Raw genomic sequence first — 19,750 nt, 5'->3', positions numbered from 1 at the left:
TTTATATGTTGTTTTGCTGGTAGATTTTGTTTGCATTACTCATGATTGATTATGAAATTTGAGTAAATGAAAATGTTTGATGTCAAGCTGGGAGCAAATTTAAAAATCCTCACTCTGAAATGGAAAATATGATAAACAGGATGTGGGCCATATTGTATCTTTTTTATAATATTTCAAGGAAAACAAATGGACTTTCAGTTTAAAAATCACAAAACCTTTACGCGAGATTGGGCATTTATGAATAGATAGGTAGTGTTCAATTTTGAACTATCAAACTGAGAGATTCTAAGTCAACAGCAAAAGTTTAATAGGTTGCAATTAAACTGGTGTTAGGAACTTGAAATGAAATTGAAAGTAAATAATTGAATAGAAAGAAAATGATAAGAGAACTCGAGATGCAGATTAGGCTAGTAGCAGAGTGAAACAGATGCTTTGTTGAGCAAAGTGGAGACTAGCAGTTGAACGATCTAGATTATAACCACACACAGTTGCAAGTAGAGCTTTCAGGAAAAAAGCAAGCTGTCTTGCAGAAAAGAAAATAGAAGAAGTCTGTGAAACCCCATAAGTTCTACACTAAACTAGAAGACAGGGTTCCCAAAAAAATCCACAGATCCTGTGTTGTAATTAGTTGTTGTGTTTTGCTCATAAGTGTTAAAACCAATGGGATGTTGTTTTGTGGGAGGTTGTATTTCAGAGCTTAGGAAGTAGATAGATTTCGTTGGGGGGCAGGGGCGCCAGGGGGTGGAGTTGGTGGTGGACAATTTAAACATACAGTCTGGGTAACCTATTTTTTGTAGTTAATTGTAAATGTTGTTCCATTCTGTTACTTTTCTTGTTATTTGAATAATTCACAACAAGATTGAACCCTTTCCTCACTGGGTTTCATCCCTTTTTTCACACTTTCCTAAGTCATAACAATAGTTAAGAATCAGTGTTCCAAGATTTCCCTTCTGGGATTTCAGATGCCACCACATTGAACATCAATGGGGTTTTTGACATTGGAACAAAAAGCTAGAGTCAATTATGGTGTCCACGTTGTAAAAACCCAATTGATTTGCTCGCGTTTTTTTTGGGGAGAAAATCTGCTGTCCTTACCTTATCTGGCCGATTTGTGATCCAGGCCTACAACTGCGCTCAGTGTGATGGTCCATCACCATTTCCTCAAAGCAATTAGATGTGAGCAATAAATGCCCTTACTGGAGACACCCACATCCCATGAGTGAAAAAAAGAATCTGCTATGGTGCTCTCTAACATCTGCAACACCCAATTCAGTCAATGGTATCTCATTCTGAAGCAAACAGCAGCATAGAAAGCAATGTTCTTAAAGTCATATACTTACAGTTTTGATGGCTTGAGGTATTCTCTTCCAGAGATACCGGGCAGTATTCCTGCAATAATAAATGGAAACACCATTTCTTTGGATTTAACAATTTTATTCATTATGGAACAAAGAAAATCCCAGCACAGAAACAGGCCTTTCGGTCCTCCAAGCCTGCACCAAACATACTGCGTGACTGAACTAAAACTCCCTAACCTTCCAAGGACCATATCCCTCCATTCCTATCCTATTCACACATTTGTCAAAATCACTATCGTATCTGCTTCCACTACAGCCCCCCCACCCCCAGCAGTGAGTTCCAGGCACCCATCACCCTCCGTGCAGAAAAAAAACTTGCCTTGTACATCTCCTTTAAACATTGCCCCTCTCATATTAAACCTATGCCCTCTTATAATTGACTCTTTCAACCTGGGAAAAAGCTTCTGACTTTCCACTCTGTTCATGCCCTCAAAATGTAGACTTCTATCAGGTCATCCCTTATCCTCCATCATTCCAGTGAGAACAAACTAAGTTTCTCCAACCTCTCTTCCTATCAACCTCTGCCTACCATTCCAGGTAATATCCTGGTAATTTTTTACTGTACACTTTCCAAAGCCTCCACATCCTTCTGGTAGTGTGGTAACCAGAATTGAACACTATATTCCAAGTGCAGTCTAACTAAGGTTCTATAAAGCTGCAACATGACTTGCCAATTTTAAACTCAATGCCCTGGCTGATCAACGCAAGCATGCCATATGCCTCCTTGACCACCTTCTCCACCTGCGTTGCCACTTTCAGTGACCTGTGTACCTGCACACCCAGATTCCTCTGCTTATCAATAGCATTAGGATTGTCAAAATATCAAATAAACACAAATTCCAACAGTAATCATTATATAACTGAATCAGGGCACCCAAAGTCATATCCATTTTCATTTTGACTCAAAAGCCAATTGAGATTGAGAGGTAGAGTGAGACAAGTAGAGGGAAAAATGGAATAAAGACCACTATGTTGCCTAAATCACATGCAGTTCTGTACTGTGGGCTCATGCCCACTAAGAAGTGGGTTTGCTGGGGCTCAAAGCCATTTTAGGTAGATTATTTAAGGCAAACCAGTAAAATTTCATCCTGACATACAAGTAATTAGATTGAATCCAACTCCCAGTGGTGAAAAGTGAATGAGTAACACTTGGACCTGTCAGCATTCATCTTTAGAGAACTTCCAAGAGCAAAACATAAAATAAATTACTTCAAATTCACTGAAAACAATATAGTCTAAAAGTGATGGGGCACATCAGTTACATGAATAGATTGGCAAAGCTCAGATTGTTCTGCTTGGGGAAGGCTGAGAAGAGTATAGGGAGGAACTGTGTCAATGGCCAGAATTGAGAACCAGAGGATATGAATTAAAGCAAATGGCAAAAGAACCAAAAAGCAACATGAGAAGAACTTTTCAAATATCAAATGGTTAGGATCTGGAACATGCTGCCTGAGAGTATGGTAGAGACAGATTAAATCATGGCTTTCAAAAGAGAATAGGGTTAGGTTATCTGAAAGGAAACAAATTACAGGGTTACATATAAAAGTCAGGGGAGTGGGACTAGCTAATTGCTCTTGCAGAGGGCCAGCATGGTCACACATGGCTGAATGGCCTTGTTCCGTGCTTAAGCATTCTAAGATTCTACAGCAGCATTTAAATACATCGTGCCAGTTCCAGATGTATGAACTGCCTGGAGTACAACTTAAGTCAATGCCACAGGATTGGTTAACTAACAGAAAGCGAAGAGTGGGGATGAATAGGTGTTTTTCTGATTGGTGATCAGTGACTAGTGGTGTGCCTCAGGGACCGTAATTATTTACAATTTACGTAGGTGAGTTGGGGACCAAGTGCAGTGTATCAAAATTCATAGATGATACTAAGATGAGTGGTAGAGCAAAGTGTACAGAGGACACTGCAAAGAGATATAGATAGTTTAATTGAGTGGGCAAGGGTCTGATCGATGGAGTGCAATGTTGGTAAATGTGAAGTCATCCATTTTGGTAGGAATAACAGCAAAATGGACCAATATTTAAATAGTAGAAAATTGCAGCATGCTGCTGTGCGGAGGGACCTGGGTGTCCTTGTGCAGGAATCACAAAAAGTTGGTTTGCAGGTACAGCAGGTAATTAAGAAAGCAAACGGAATTTTGTCCTTCGTTGCTAGAGGGATGGAGTTTAAAAACAGGGAGGTTATGTTGCAGCTATATAAAGTGCTGGTGAGGTCAAGCCTGCACACTATGTACAGTTCTAGTTCTTGACTTGAGAAAGGCTATGGTGGCACTAGAAGGGGTGCAGACAAGATTCACTAGGATGATTGCGGATTTGAGAGGGTTGGCTTATGAGGAAAGACTAAGTAGGCTTGGAAAATACTCATTGGGATTTAGAAGAATGAGGGAGGATCTCATAGAAACATGAAATTATAAAAGAATAGATAAAATAGAAGCAGGGAGATTGTTTCCACTGTAGGGTGAAACCAGAATTAGGGGGCATAGCTTCAAAATAAGGGGGATCAGATTGAGCTCTGAGTTGTTATTCACCCAAAGGGTTGTGAATCTGTGGAATTCCCTGCACAGTGAAGCAGTTGAGGCTACCTCACTGAATGTTTTTAAAACAAGGATAATAGATTTTTGAACAGTAAAGGAACTAAGGTTATGGTGAAAAGATGGGTAAGTGGAGCTGAGTCCATAAAAAGATCACCCAGCAGGTTCGAGGGGCCAAATGCCTACTCCTGCTCCCAATTCTTATTTAATTTGCTTCAGCTAAATCCTACTGTGCAAAGAGCCCTCTCTCTTGTTTTATTATTTAAATTGCTTGATTGCAAGCAAGGTATCATTGATGTAGATGGTGACACTAACAGGGCATGGATGCTTCGCCATTGACTATTTACTCAGAGACAAATTTAAAATAAATTGCACAAGAAACTGAAAAAGGAACAATATTAAAGGATACGGAAAAGGATTAGAGCACAGAGCCCCAGTAAAAACATCATGGGTTGATTAGCTGTCTATTCTGCAGTAAAACAGCTTGTAACTCATAGAATCCCTACAGTGTGGAAGGAGGCCATTCAGCCCATCGAGCCTGTGAGATATTAAGGGGTTAATACCTCATGCAACTATAAGCTTTTGTAAAAACTGGCTAAAACAGCAGCTCAGAGCACAAAGGGCATAAACAGATAACTACAGCTTGCAGGATGTAGCTAACAGCACCTTCTTCCATGATAAGCCAAACTGATATATTCAGCTTGCCACATTTTAACCCCACCTACCTCGTTCTACATAGTTTCTGTGTTACCTCTACTATAATCACTGAAATATGAAATGTGTTTTTTTGGCAATTATCATGGCCATGACAGGATAGGGTGTAACTACACTCTCAGATGCAACCTGTTCATGTCTTACCAAATAAGGTGCAGTTGACAATAGGGTATCGAAATGATCTTCTGTTGTTTCCCGATTATGAAAGCCTGTTTTGAATTGTATATAAGGGGGCTGTCCCTTCCCTTTGCGTGCCTTTTGCTAACCAACCTCCAGCACTGAGGGTTGAGTAACGAAGGTCAGCCATTTACATGTAAAGGAATAAAGGGTTGTGTTAACCTAGACACTGAGGATGTTTTGCTTTTGTATCAGGGACAGGAGAGTCTCACGAAAACGAACATAACACCTGCACCAACAAAAACCCCACACAAGCCCTATCCCCGTAACCCCACCTTTTTACCCTTCTAATTCCCCTGAAACTAAGGGGCAGTTGAGCATGGCCAATCAACCTAACCCACACATTTTAACATCTTAATATGGTGAAATATTTGAAGGTGTTTACAAGGAATTATAAAGCAAAACATGACACCAAGACACATAAAGAGGTATTGGGCAGAATTCTCCCAAACAGGCTGCAACAGGTGGGCACAGTGGCAGGAATCAAAAAGTTGTGAACCCGATGGTATAAAATCCAGTTTAAATTCTCCCAATAGCATGTTAACAACCGTTCCCACTGATGGGTGTTGAAAATACAATTCACATTCATTTGCATCGCATGAATACTCGTTAAATCAGCCTCCAGTGATATCCCATCAGGGCTTTCAATCTTATGTCAAGCCAGCAGAAATTTAAGTCAGAGTCAAACCTGATTACTAATGAGGGGCAAGCACAAAGTGGTCCCCAGTTTGCCAGAGACTTCAGGGTGAATGTAACAACTTTCTGCCATTGCACTGTGCTTCTCCTGATGCACTGCTTACTGAGCAGACTAGTTCCTGCCTCAACTTCAATGCCGAACTTCAAGGACAGCACCATGCTGCCAGGCACCTGAACCTTCCTGTGTCACTGTCTTGAATCAGTACTATGCCAGGGAGGGAAGAGGTGGGGCAATGTGGAAGTAGGTCTGTGCAAGGAGCTTGAGGTTTTGCGATGACAGGCAGAGGGACAAGGAGGTCGATAAGTGAATGATGATGATGAACAATGGAAGGCAGAGGGAAGACCAAGTGGGGGGTTGAGGAGAAAGAGAAGCTGGAGACCAAAAAGCTCACAAACAAGGCAAAGGATACCACATCATTTACTGCAAGAGGACAGATGAAGACTCCAGAGGCAGTGGATAGAGGCATGAGAGGAGCATGGGCTTCTTGCTGGTGATGGGCTCGGGTGTGGGGAGCACTGCTTAATCGAGGACTAGACTTCCTCATTAGGCTGTTAGCCTTTTCCCTCTGGCTTGCTGACATCCTGCATGGTCTGGTGAAGACAGGTTAGCTGGAGAGTGGTATGAGTGAGCTGAACTGGTATTTAAATATGGCATCAGGACATTCAAACCCATCAACTGAGAATGGATTGACAAATCAGCCTGCCAAGAGAGTTGGAGGGGAACTCGCTAGTGCATAATTAACAAGCTTCCAAGCTTGCGGCAAATGCCACTCATGACCGCAAGGTGATTCAATGGTACTTGTGATCTCAAGGAGGCGCAGGTTTACGGTGAACTCTCATCTGAGCACACTAACGTCCCACTTTCCCCAAGCCACCCTCTGGGAGTTGATGCCCCAAAGCCCGAGCTACCTCATGGAAATGCCCTCTGTATCCTTGCGCACTGCACAGAGGGGTTTCCTGTATGGGTGGCTACTGTACACACTTCACTTCCTTGCCCTCGCCTGGACATGCCTTGGATGTCTTGTTGACCTCCAGTAGTGAAGCTCCCCATGGAGGTCGCTCTATGGAGGAGAGCTCCCTCTTGATATCTGGGACGGGGGAGGGAGGTTACACGCAGCAGTCCCATACAACCTTATGTTGCTTTGGTTCACAGACTCTCAAGATATCTGCCCATTTTGCAGCCTTGTGGAGTCTGTGGGCTTCTATTTAGGTTGTTTTAGGCTGCACTCCCTTTTCAGTTATTTTTTAAAACTTATTGGTAGCTTTGTTTGCATTACAGCAGGGAAGCAGGAGGACTTCCACATGAACTCGTTCCTGGGCCTGACCAAACTTACCACTAACAGATCAGGCAGTGGGTGACCAAAGAGCTTGCCTGACCCAACTGTCTGCCCCTCTAGCGCGGTTATATTCACAGGCGGGTGTTCTTGGTGAGGGAACACATGGTATCTACTGGCACCATCTCGGTCTTCCATATCAGATGGGCTCCGCAGAGACTTGGGTGCCTTATCAAAACGCACTTGGAATATAGTGTTCAATTCTGATTGCCACACTACCAGAAGGATGTGGAGGCTTTAGAGAGGGTACAGAAAAGATTTACGAAGATGTTGCCTGATATGGAGGGCATTAGCTATGAGGAGAGGTTGGAGTAACTATGTTTGTTCTCACTGGAACGATGGAGGTTGAGGGGAGACCTGATAAAAGTCTACAAGATTATGAGAGGCATGGACAGAATGGATAGAAGCCTTTTCCCAGGCTGGAAGAGTCAATTACTAGGGGGCATAGGTTTAAGGGGCGAGGTTTAAAGGAGATGTACGAGGCCGACGTTTTACACAGAGGGTAGCGGGTGCCTGGAACTTGTTGCCAGGGGAGGTAGTGGAAGTGGATATGGTAGTGGCTTTTAAGTCTTGACAAGTACATGAATAGGATGGGAAAAGAGGGATATGGCCCCCAGAAGGGTAGGGGGTTTTAGTTAAGTCGGGCAGCCTGGTTGGTGAAGGCTTGGAGGGGCCAAAGGGCCTGTCCCTGTGCTGTAATTTTTTTTGTTCTTTGTTTGTCCAAATGGCCGACTCCTGCTTCTCGTTTCTATGTTTGGCTAACTACATATACGTGTAAATCACATGTTTGACTCGCTTCATATCCGACACCAATGACTGTTGCGGTCGTCAACAATTGATAAGGTTACAAGCTTCTGCAGAAAAACTGAGTCATAGAAATATTGAAACACTTAAGGTTCTACTTACATCAAAATAAGGAGCTGATTGAGGTCAGACATACATGCAACAAATCTGAAAATTCCAATCTGACTTTTGGCACAATTATGAATGATGCATTAGCAACTACAAAAAAAATGAATGTTTGCAGACTTTGGGACAGTATCTACTTCCATTTATAGGGTATCTTTAATACGGTAAAATGGAGGCATGAAGAAAAAATGGACATCAATTCAGAGATACAGGAGGGATGGTTAAAATAATGGGTGTTAATGGCAGTCTTAAATAGTGTCATCACCTTCTCAAGGGCAATCAGGTATGGGCAACAACATACCATGAAAGTTAAACAATTTGTACGATTGACAAGATTTATTTTAAGTATCAGCATGAATATGGTCTGGATAAAATATTCCAATTGGGTCAATAAATGTTTACCAATATACTTCAAATATTGCACTTCAAATTATTGCCACCAATATGGCTCAAAAATTAGGCACACAAAACCTAAAATTATAGAGCTCAAATTTGTAAGACAAAGTTTGCACTATTATACAAGTAGATACAAGGCAAAGTATTTTCACTAGCCATCATGATGTTTTACTGAAATGTTAATGAAACTAAACTTCTCATTTCTTTTGTCCTGACGGACATTATATACGTATTGAAATAATACAGATTTTCGTGTGGCATTAGCCCTTCACTCATTACTCACATGTCATTGTGTAAGAGATATAAAGCAAGCAGTTGACCATAAACTTGCGGTGTTGCTATTCCACCAGGAGCCTGCAAATTCAACATAAAATGTGTCAGCACCACTCAAAATAAAACAAAATCAAATTTAGTAAGGAGTCACAAATGTTAACATGAATCTCATCAAAGAGTCATCAGCTCCAAGGTGCTACCGTTTCTACTGTGCAAATTCCTCAAGCTTCTCAAATTCCTCCAAGTTGGTTTCCCCAAGAATGTAATTAACTAGTAATTTACTAACTATTCAAGCAAAAAGATTTTACTTATTCTATACAGTATTTGCACTTGCCTTATCTGATGCCTAATGCTCATTTTAAGCTAGACACTGTTTTTAAATAGATTTTATCATCTGCTATCAGGACAATTGTCCCTTCATTTGTTCCACTAATATTCTGAGCCAGTTCCAGCAGTTCTGCAAGCTGCACAGTACCAATTTTCAAGTCTGCGTTCTGGTCCATGAGGAAGAATAAAATAACTCCCCCATTAAACCACTCCAAGTCTGATCATAACTGGGTTTTTTGAGCATTTAGTAATGTTTGTGATGTTTTCTCAATGTCTGTGCTTAACCATTTATGTACTGAATGCAAATAAACTAGTCTGGAAGGCTCGATTGAGTTCTTCAATTAAATAATGACAAGGGTTGAAGAAGTTGACGTTGTGTACAAAGCTTTCAGGAGATGTTTGCTAAAATGTCTCATTATAAATTTGTAAGTAAAATTGAGGCCCATAGCAGTTGGGGATATGAAATTGGCTTGAAGACAGGGAGGGGAAGAAAGAGAGGGAGTGTTGAAATGGTTACCAGAATAGTGAAAAATATACAATGTTGTCCACATGATTCAATATTGGAACAATTCTTACGTCCTGGAACTTGGAAATAAAGTAAGCAGGGAGAATAGTGACAGGCATCAAACAGGAAGATAGGCACAAGCTGTTGAAATGGGCAGACCATTCCAGATTAAATTTAGTGCAGGGAATTATGAAGTAAGTTTGCAGATGACTCAAAGTTTGATGAAATTGCAGATAGTGACGAGGACCGTCAGAGGATACAACAGGATACAGATTGATTGGAGGCCTGGGTGGAGAGATGGCAGATGGAGCTTAATCCAGACAAATGTAAGGTAATGCATTTTGGAAGGTTGAGCAGATGGGAAATATACAGTAAATGGCAAAACCTTGATAGGCAGAAGGATCTGGGTGTGCAGGTACACAAGTCACTGAAAGTGGCAACACAGGTGGAGATGATTGTCAAGAAGGCATACGGCATGCGTGCCTTCATCAACCGGGGCACTGAGTTTCAAAATTGAGAAGTCACATTGCAGCTTTACAGAACCTTAGGCCGGATTTGGAATATAGTGTTCAATTCTGGTCACCACAGTACCAGAATGATGTGGAGACTTTGGAGAGGGTACAGAAAAGATTTACCAGGATGTTGCCTGGAATGGAGGACATTACCTCGAGGAGAGGTTGGAGAAACGTGGTTTGCTCTCACTGGAATGACAGAGGTTGAGGGGCGATCTGATCGAAGTCTACAAGATTATGAGACATGGACAGAGTGGATAGTCAGAAGCTTTTCCTCAGGGTGGAAGTGGCAATTACCAGGGGACACAGGTTTAAGGTGCGAGGGGCAAGGTTTAAAGGAGATGTACAAGACAAGTTTTTTTTTAAACGAGGGTGGTGGTTGCCTGGAACTCACTGCCGGCGGAAGTAGTGGAAACAAATATGATAGTGACTTTTAAGGGCGTCCTGACAAATACATGAATAGGATGGGGATAGAGGGATATGGCTCCTGGAAGGGTAAGGGGTTTTAGTTCAGTCGAGCAGCATGGTCGGTGCAGGCTTGCAGGGCTGAAGAGCCTGTTCCTGTGCTGTAATTTTCGTTGTTCTTTGAACTGCCCAAAGTGGAGTGTGAATTTGATTATCAGCCATGGCCAAAATGAATGGCGCAGCAAGCTCGAAAGGCCAAATGGCCTACTCCTGCTTCTAGTTTCTTTGTAATCTCACAAAAACTATGAAAAAGATACAAATGAATCTTAAACGTGAAGTATAAGAAGGTCATTATTTTTGGACAGTCAGTGGGTCTGCAATTTATCTGGTCAGGACACGTTAACAAAATGTGATGTTTCTCATTATTAGATAAATAATAATGGCATCAGGTACATAGAAAATATGCCCACCCTACTAATCAAAAATGGAAGTGTTTGAAGAATGTACGAGACTATCAGAAGTGATCAGAACAGGCCATGTGAAATCAGTAAAAATGATCAGATTCTGCTGTGCCCACTGGCATGCTGGTAAGCTTTCCACTGGCATGTGTCATTAACAAGATTACTGTCCCATACCTTAGTTCTGTGGCAAAGAAAGAAATATGTTGACTCAACATTTTGTAGACCTAGCAACCAAGTGTAATTTTTTTACAATAATACATAGGCCAAAGACCAAAATCATGGACCAATAAACAGGGACCAGACACCAGCAAACACCAGCAAAAGTTTCTGACTGGTGATGGAGAACTCCCATCGGCAAGTTAAATGAAAATACAAAATTCATGATCATGAATATTGCAGCTGAATAATTTAGTGAATAGCTGCGGTCCCAGCATTGATTCCCATGAGTCACTGCCTGGCATTTGGAAAAAGATTCCTTTATTCATATACTCTGTTTCCAGTCTGCCTAACATTTGTATCCATCTCAATGCATTACCTCTAATTCCATGTGCTTTAATTGTATATGCTAATCTATTTGGAACATTGGAAGGTTTTTGGCAATCCTCAAAGAATTCCAATAGATTTCTCAAGCATCTTTTCTTTTCTGGAAATCCATCCTGACTCTGTCCAATCCTGCTGTTTTCCAAATGCTCTGCTATTAAATCTTTGATAATGGACTCGAGCATTTTCCACAATACTGACATCAGACTGACTGGTCTATAATTTCCTGTTTTCTCTCTAACTCCCTTTTTAAATAGTGGGGTTACATTAGCTACCCTGGTAGGAAATGTACCAGAGTCTACAGAATCTTGGAATGTGACCAATGGGTCCACTATTTGTTGGGCCACTTCCTTAAGAACTCGGGGATGTAGATCATCAGGTCCTGGGGATAATGCGATGTTCAAACCCGTCAATTTCACCAACACCATTTCCCTATTAATACTGATTGCCTTCACTGGTAGGGAAATTGGAAAAGATTCTTAGAGACTGGATTTACTTACATTCAGAAAAATATGGACTTATTAGCAATAGGCAGAATGGTTTTGTGCAGGGGGAGGTTGTGTCTCACTAAATTGACTGACTTTTTTGAGGAAGTGACAAAGATGATTGATGAAGTCAGTCCGGTGAATATTGTCTTCAGCAAGGCCTTCGTCAAGGTCTCTTATCGTAGGCTGATACAGAAGATGAAGTTACATGGGATTCACAGTGAGCTGGTAAAATAGATATAGAACTGGATTGGTCAGAGAAGACAGATTAGCAATGGAAGGATGTTTTTCTGACTGGAGATCTGTGGCCAGTGGTTTTCCACAGGGGTCAGTGCTGGAACTTAAGTAATTTGTAATACATGTATATGACTTGGAGTTCAGATGGTCTGATTAGTAAATCTGTGGACAACACAAAGATGGGAGGCTGGTTTGCGTGATGGATTGGGCTACACTCATGACCTTTTGTAGTTCCTTGCGGTTTTGGGCAGAGCAGGAACCATACCAAGTTGTGATACAACCAGACAGTGGGGGATTCAGTGATGATAACACCATTGAATGTCAAGGATTGTCTCTTAATGGTGATGGTCATTGTCTGGCATTTGTGTGGTGCAAATATTACTTGCCACTTGTCAGCCCAAATCTGGATATCATCCAGATCTTGTTGCATTTGAACATGGACTGCTTCAATACGTGAGGAGTCGCAAATAGTTGTGTAGCCTTTGCCACAATCGATGGGTGGGTAGCCTGGGACAGTATTGTCTCTTGGCATCTCTCATAGCTCTCCATAGATCGTATCTGGATTTTCTGTATAGGTCAGCATAACCCAGCTTGAATGCCTCAGACCTGGGCTTCAATAGGCAGTGGGTATGCATGGTTTCCCTGGCATCTTCTTGAAAGCTTCAGGCTTCCCCTTTATCTGCCCTACTAGATATATCTTCATAATGCTTTAATAAATTTGTCAAACATGATTTCTCTTTCATAAAGCTATGACTTTGATCACACTATGTTTTTCTAAGAGCAGCAAGGTTTTAAGAATTTAAGCACTTTCTCTATAACTGATGTCAGGCCATCGAAGTTATGGGTCATTGTTTTCTCCCTCACTCTCTTGAGCAGCAATGTTACATTTGCCAACTTCCAATATGCTGAGACCATTCTAGAATCTAAGTAATTTTAACAACCTTAAATTATAGAATAGTTACAGTAAGCATCTAATCAGTTTAATCTTATTTTTCCTCACTCTCTTAGCTTGTTTCAAATGAACTCAAAATAAACATTACCTAAATGTTTTCGTTGGAAAGAAGGCGGCTAAGAGGGGATCTTATTGAAACATATAAGATGATTAGAGGTTTAGATAGGGTGGATAGTGATAGCCTTTTTCCTCGGATGGAGAAAGCTAGCACGAGGGGGCATGGCTTTAAATTAAGGGGGGGTAGCTACAGGACGGATTGCAGGGGTAGGTTCTTTACCCAGCGGGTGGTGAGGGATTGGAATGCCCTGCCTGCTGCAGTTGTAAATGCGTCTAGTTTGGGGGCATTTAAGAGATCTCTGGATAGGTTTATGGACGAAAAGGGATTGGTATAGGCTAGTGGGTCATTGTTTTTGTAACTGGTCGGCGCAACATCGTGGGCCGAAGGGCCTGTTCTGCGCTGTAATGTTCTATGTTCTATGTTCTAAATAAAGCTTTTGAAAATAATTCTCTAATGTTTATTCAGATATTAAACAATTAAAAACCATTAGCTGACAAGGAAAATTACTTCAGGAATTCATCTGCAATTGTCTAGGAAATTAATAATGTTTGACACAGTCAAACTGATTAATAATTACACCCCAATTTCTGTGTTAAATCTGTTTACAAGATCATTTCCCCTCCCCATATCTCTGCTCTCTCTCTCATATCTCTCAACACCCATCCTGTCTCTCGGCAGTGAAATTGCCTCTGTTTCCTACGTGTATCAGACTTGTATGTCTGAGGTAACTCTCTGGGAGTCTTATTTCCATAGTCTCTGCAGATGTCTTGCAATGTGTTTGCACAAGTTCCCCCACTTCTCTATCATGCTTCATTTTTCCTCAACCCCCCAGCCCCAGCCTGTCAGTGACAGATAAATACAACAGGATTTTGTATATATCTATTGATGAAATATCTGTGTACAATATGTAAGTGGGTGTGTAATGTAGTAAGAAGTCTCACAACACCAGGTTAGATTCCTACCAGTTTATCTGACAGTGAGATTCCTACCAAATAAACCTACTGGGTGTAAACCTGGTGCTGTCAGGCTTCTGTGTTTACCCCAGTCCCACACCGGCATCTCCACAGCCTGAGTGAGATATGGGCCGGGCACCGGGGGTCCGGGCTGTCCCACTCGGTCTGTATTCGGGCCGTGTCCCCCCCCCCCTCCACGCTCCCTCTGCCCTACCTCCAGCTCCTGGATCTCACACTGCTCCAGCAGTTTGCCGAATCCCAGCGAGTTTTCCGCCATCACCACAGAGGGCATCTTCCCAACCTCCCGGCCCTCTCCCACTTCCGCTTCCGGGCTAGGGGGCGGAGGTCAGCAGCGGGGCCCGCGCAGGCGCTGTAACTCGGTATGGAACAATCTCAGGCGGGACACTTTATTTATAATTCATTTCAATAACTTCAACAGCCGGAATTATTATTTTATTTTTAGCCGTTTTCAGGCAATTAAACATACTGAAGGGATCCCAGTGCATCTTCCAAATACTACACAGTGCAGGTAGTGTAAGCAGAGGAGTAAATGTTTAATTAATGGATGTGATGTCAGTCAGAGGTGATGTTTATCTCCATGTGGAAGAGGACATCACAAAAAAACCCAGAACTCATCCTTCTCACTGTGGAAAATGGTGCTGAAATGCATGAGATCAGCAGTATTGCTGCACCTCCTAAAGCCATAGAGGTTTACAGCAGTGGAAACAGACCCTTTGGCCCAACTTGTCCAGGCCTCCTATTTTCTTTAACTGCTAAGCTGGCCCCAGTTGCCCATATTTGGCCCATATCCCTCAATACCCATCGTACCCATGTAACTGTCCAGGTGCTTTGTAAACGTCAAAATTGTACCCGCCTGTACTGCTACCTCTGGCACCACGTTCCAGACACACACCACCATCCATGTGGAAAAATTGCCCGTCTGGACCATTTTGTATCTCTCTCACCTTAAACTTATGCCCTCTAATTTTTAGACTCCCTTATCTTTGGGAAAAGATGTTGACTATCTGGCTGATCTGTGCCCTTTATTATTTTATGTATCTTGATAAGATTATCCCTAAGACTTCTACACTCCACAGAAAAAGTCCCAGGCTATCCAGCCTTGTCATTCAACCCCTCAAGTCCCAGTAGCATCCTTTTCTGCACTCTTTCTAGTTTAATAATATCCATTCTATAATCGGCTGACCAGAACTGTACACAGTATTCCATATGTGGTCTTACCAATGTCTTGTACAACTTCAACATGACATCCTAATTCCTGTATTCAATGTTCTGACCAATGAAACCAAGCATGCCGAATACCTCTTCACCACTCTGTCCACCTGTGACTCTAGATCTTTTTGTACCACTAGATCTTTTTGTTCTGTAACTCTCCTCAAAACCCTACCATTAAATGAATAAATGCTGCCTTAATGCTACAAAGTGCATCACCTCACATTTGTCTAAGTTGGGCTCCATCTGCCACTCATCGGCCCACTGGCCCAATCAATAAAGAACCTGTTGCAAATCTAGATAACTTTCTTCATTGTCCACTATGTCACCAATTTTGGTGTCATCTGCAAACTTACTAACGATACCTCCTAAACTCTCATCCAAATCATTAATATAAATGACAAATAACAGTGCACCCATCCCTGAGACATACCGCTGGTCACAGGCCTCCAGTTTGAAAAACAACCCTCTAAAACCATCCTATGTCTTTTGTCATCAAGCCAATTTTGTATCCATTTAGATACCTGGATCCAGTGAGATTTAACCTTATGCAACAATCTATCATGCATCAAAGGCCTTGCTAAAGTCTATATAGACAACATCGACTGCACTGCCCTCATCTACCTTCTTGGTTACCCCTTCTGATAGTTTGTGGAATTTATAGTGATTTAGTCCACAAACAGCTGCTGTAAGAGAAAGATCTAACATAACAAGCAGCCATTAGTATCTGCATGTTAAAAGAACAATCAGACAAAGAAGCTGAGATTTTAGGTGGGCCAGTGGGCTGACGAGTGACAGATGGAGTTTAGTTTGGACGGATGCAAGGTGATGCACTTTGGTAGATTAAACTAGGGCAGGACTTACTCAGTTAATGGCAGGGCACTGGGGAGAGTTACAGAACAAAGAGATCTAGGGGTGGACAAGTTGGGCCGAAGGGCCTGTTTCCATGTTGTAATCCTCTGACTCTAAACAGAAGTGTCTAAAGTAGAAGGAGTGCCCTACTCCAACTGAGTGACCAGCACTCTCCGAACAGAACAATTCATCCTGCATAATGGTAAAAGATGAACCAGTGTGAGAAATGGAACACTTTGCTAAATGCTGCAGATAAAAATCAAAGCAGCTTTTCCCTGCCATCAGCATCATGGCAGCTGGTATGTCCTCCATGGGTAGAGTGAATGAATTGGTGCTCAGCCAAACCAGTAAAGCTACAGAGCTTCCAACAACGCTCTATTGCAAGTGTTTACACTGTCACAGAAAAGAGTGAGATCTCTACCATATCTCCTTCAGTGCCTTTGCTGTTGCTTATCCCTCGTTCAGCACAGATTGCTGCCAACCATGTCAAGATAATGCAGTCTGAAGCTGGGCCATAAATTCATGTGTCTTGGTTTGAAATCATGCACAGCACATCACGTCAGTGAATATCAATTGTCCCGGCAATTGTTTCGTTACCTTCACTCTTGTCAGTCAGCCATTCTCAACAAGGCCTAAAGATTCAAAGGCATTCTACAAGACCACTTCTATCTCCCTCAATTAAATCTGACAGCTTTTCATCAGCCATGCTCTAACCACTGGCGACTGGGTCACAAGAGGACACTCACAGGACTAGCCCTAAGGAACTGCAGAGGGTGAATAATATAACTGAATGTGTTGTTGGTTGAAGATGTTAATGAAAATGTTTTTATTGGTGGTCTTTACTGTCAGATGGTGTCTAAGGATACACTGCGAAGGGCTGTTTCAGATGGATGTTTTGGTGGGGAATGGTAAAACTACCCAAAGAAGAGGAACCTGCACAAGTGATCTTGCACATTCCACCAAAAACAAAAATGTACCCCCCACCATCAACAAAGTAAGGAGAAAGTCATCAACTTCAGGAAGCGTAGTGAAGAACATGCCTTGTCTACATCATTGGGATGAAGTAGAAATGGTCAAGAGCTTCAAGATTTTAAGTGTCCATTATCACCAACAACCTGTCTCTGTCCCCCCATGCCAACATTATAGTTAAGAAAATGCCTGTACTTCTTCAGGAGACTAAGGAAATTTGGCATGTCCCATATGACTCTCACCAACCTTTACAGATACACCAGAGAAAGCATTCTTTCTAGTTATATCACAGCTGGATGTGGGTTCTGATCTGCTCAAGTCTGCAAGAAACTACAAAGGGCCATGAATAAAGCCCTGTCCATCACACAAACCAACCTCCCATCCATTGACTCTGTCTATACTTCCCACTGTCTCAACAAAGCAGCAGCATAATTAAGGACCCCACACACCCCAGACGTACTCTCTTCCACCTTTTCCCATCAAGAAAAAGATACAAAAGTCTAAGGTCATATGCCAACTGACTCAAAAACAGCTTCTTCCCTGTTGCAATTAGACTTTTGAATGAACCTACCTTGCACCAATTTGATCTTTCTCTACGCCCTAGCTATGACTGTAACAGTACATTCTGCACCCTCTCCTTTCCTTCTCTACGAACAGTACGACTTGGCTGTATAGCAAGCAAGAAACAATACTTTTCACCATATGCTAATACATGTGACAATAATAAATCAAATCAAAATCATCCTCTTTTTCCTCCTCCTCCTGAGGTGGTTCCCTGACTCCTGGTAGCAGGACTGAGTCCAAATGATGGCGATGTTATAGAACATGTAAATCAACACAAACTTGGATACCCATTCTGTTGTGTATAGAGTATCAGGGCAGCAGAAATATTTGCATAGCAATGCTGAGGTTCATGATGTTCCCAGGTTCCATGGTTCTTTTTATATGAATCATGCATCCTTTTCTGATTAGTAGAGAGAAATCATGCGCGATAAGCTAGGTTCACAGCAGGGTAATGCTTGTCCCTCAGCGAGACTTAGTATCCTCATGCAGAAAGTAATTGTGCAATAAAGAAGGCAAATAGTATGGTTGCCTTCATGGCAAGAAGACTAGAGTTTAAGAGTAGGGATGTTTTGCTGCTATTGTATAGGGTATTGCTGAGGCCACAACTGGAATATTGCATGCAATTTTGGTGTCCTTATCTGAGGAAGGATGTCCTTGCTATAGAGGGAGCACATCAAAGATTCACCAGACTGATGGCAGGTCTTTCATTTCAGGAGAGACTAAGCCAGTTAGGATTATACCCATTGGAGTTTCAAAAAATGAGAGGGGATCTCATAATTATAACAGGATTAGGCAGAGTAAATTCAGAAAGAGTGCTCCCAATGGTTGGGGAGTCCAAAACTAGGGATCATAGTTTGAGGATGAGGGCTGAGGTGAGGAGAAATTCTTTTCATCCAGACAGTGGTGAATCTGTGGAATTCACTTCCACGGAAAGTAGTTGAGGGCAAAACATTGTGTGACTTTAGAAAGGAATTAGATATGGCTCTTGGGGCTAAAGGAATCAAGGGATATGCTTTATTATTGTCATATATACAGTGAAAAATATTGTTTCTTGCACACAATATAAACAAAGCATACCATTCATAGAGATAGAAGGGAGAGGGTGCAGAATGAAGTATTAGTCTTAACTAGGGTGTAGAGAAAAATCAACTTAAGATGAGGTATGTACATTCAAAAGTCTGGCTGCAGGAAAGAAGCTGTTCTTGAATCGATGGTACATGACCTCAGACTTCTGTATCTTTTCCCCAATGGAAGATGGTGGAAGAGAGTATGTATGGGCTGTGTGATTATGCTGGCTGCTTTTCTGATGCAGTATCAAGTGTAGATGGAATCAGTGGATGGGAGGTTGGTTTGCATGATGGACTGGGCTTTGTTCACGACCCTTTGTAGTTTCTTGCAGTCTTGGACAGAGAATGAGTCATACCAAGCTGTGATTTTTTTATTCTTCATTCGTGGGACACAGGTGTCGCTGGCTGGCCAGTGTTTATTGCCCATCCCTAGTTGTCCTTGAGAAGGTGGTAGTGAGCCACCTATAAAAGGTGAGGGGGGAAAGGTTTGTGTGGAACCAGAAGAAATGGCGGAGGTGCTTAACGAGTACTTCGCCTCAGCATTCACGGTGGAAGCCGATCTGGGAGATTTTGTTATGGATTTGCAGCAGATGGAAAGGATTGAGTACGTGAATATTAAGGAGGAGGATGTGTTGGAACTTTTGAATTCTATCAAGGTAGATAAGTCGCCGGGACCAGATGGGATGTACCCCAGGATACTGTGGGAGGCGAGGGAAGAGATTGCAGAGCCCCTGGCGATGATCTTTGCGTCGTCAATGGAGACGGGAGAGGTTCCAGAGGATTGGAGGATTGCGGATGTAGTTCCTATTTTTAAGAAAGGGAACAGAGATAGCCCGGGAAATTACCGACCGGTGAGTCTGACCTCAGTGGTTGGTAAGCTGATGGAGAGGCTTCTGAGGGACAAGATTTACGAACATTTGGAGAGGTTTGACATGATCAGGAATAGTCAGCATGGATTTGTCAAGGGCAGGTCGTGCCTTACAAGCCTAGTTGAGTTCTTCGATAATGTGACTGAACACATTGACGAAGGAAGTGCCGTGGACGTAGTGTACATGGACTTCAGCAAGGCGTTTGATAAGGTCCCCCATGCAAGACTTCTTGAGAAGGTGAGAGGGCATGGGATCCAAGGGCCTTTGGCCTTGTGGATCCAGAACTGGCTTGCCTGCAGAAGGCAGAGAGTGGTTGTGGATGGGGCTTTTTCTGAATGGAGGTCAGTCACCAGCGGAGTGCCTCAAGG

General features: G+C 42.3%; 1 protein-coding gene across 1 annotated transcript in view; it reads right to left on the bottom strand.

Annotated features, from left to right (window-relative positions):
- cops8 (COP9 signalosome subunit 8) overlaps positions 1–14,155 on the bottom strand; it is a 29,788-nt gene extending 15,633 nt beyond the window's left edge. The window contains exons 1-3 of the mRNA XM_080198359.1: positions 14,046–14,155; positions 8,407–8,477; positions 1,341–1,389 (exon numbers count right to left, since the gene is read on the bottom strand). Of these exons, the coding sequence (XP_080054485.1) occupies positions 1,341–1,389; positions 8,407–8,477; positions 14,046–14,123 (198 nt within the window). The 5' untranslated portion in view covers positions 14,124–14,155. The remainder of the gene's footprint in view (positions 1–1,340; positions 1,390–8,406; positions 8,478–14,045) is intronic.
- Positions 14,156–19,750: the final 5,595 nt, after the last annotated feature.

This window comes from Carcharhinus amblyrhynchos, chromosome 11 (assembly GCF_965287045.1).
Source record: "Carcharhinus amblyrhynchos chromosome 11, sCarAmb.v2.hapA, whole genome shotgun sequence".
NCBI lineage: Eukaryota > Metazoa > Chordata > Chondrichthyes > Carcharhiniformes > Carcharhinidae > Carcharhinus > Carcharhinus amblyrhynchos.
This window is presented reverse-complemented; position numbering and strand designations above follow the sequence as displayed.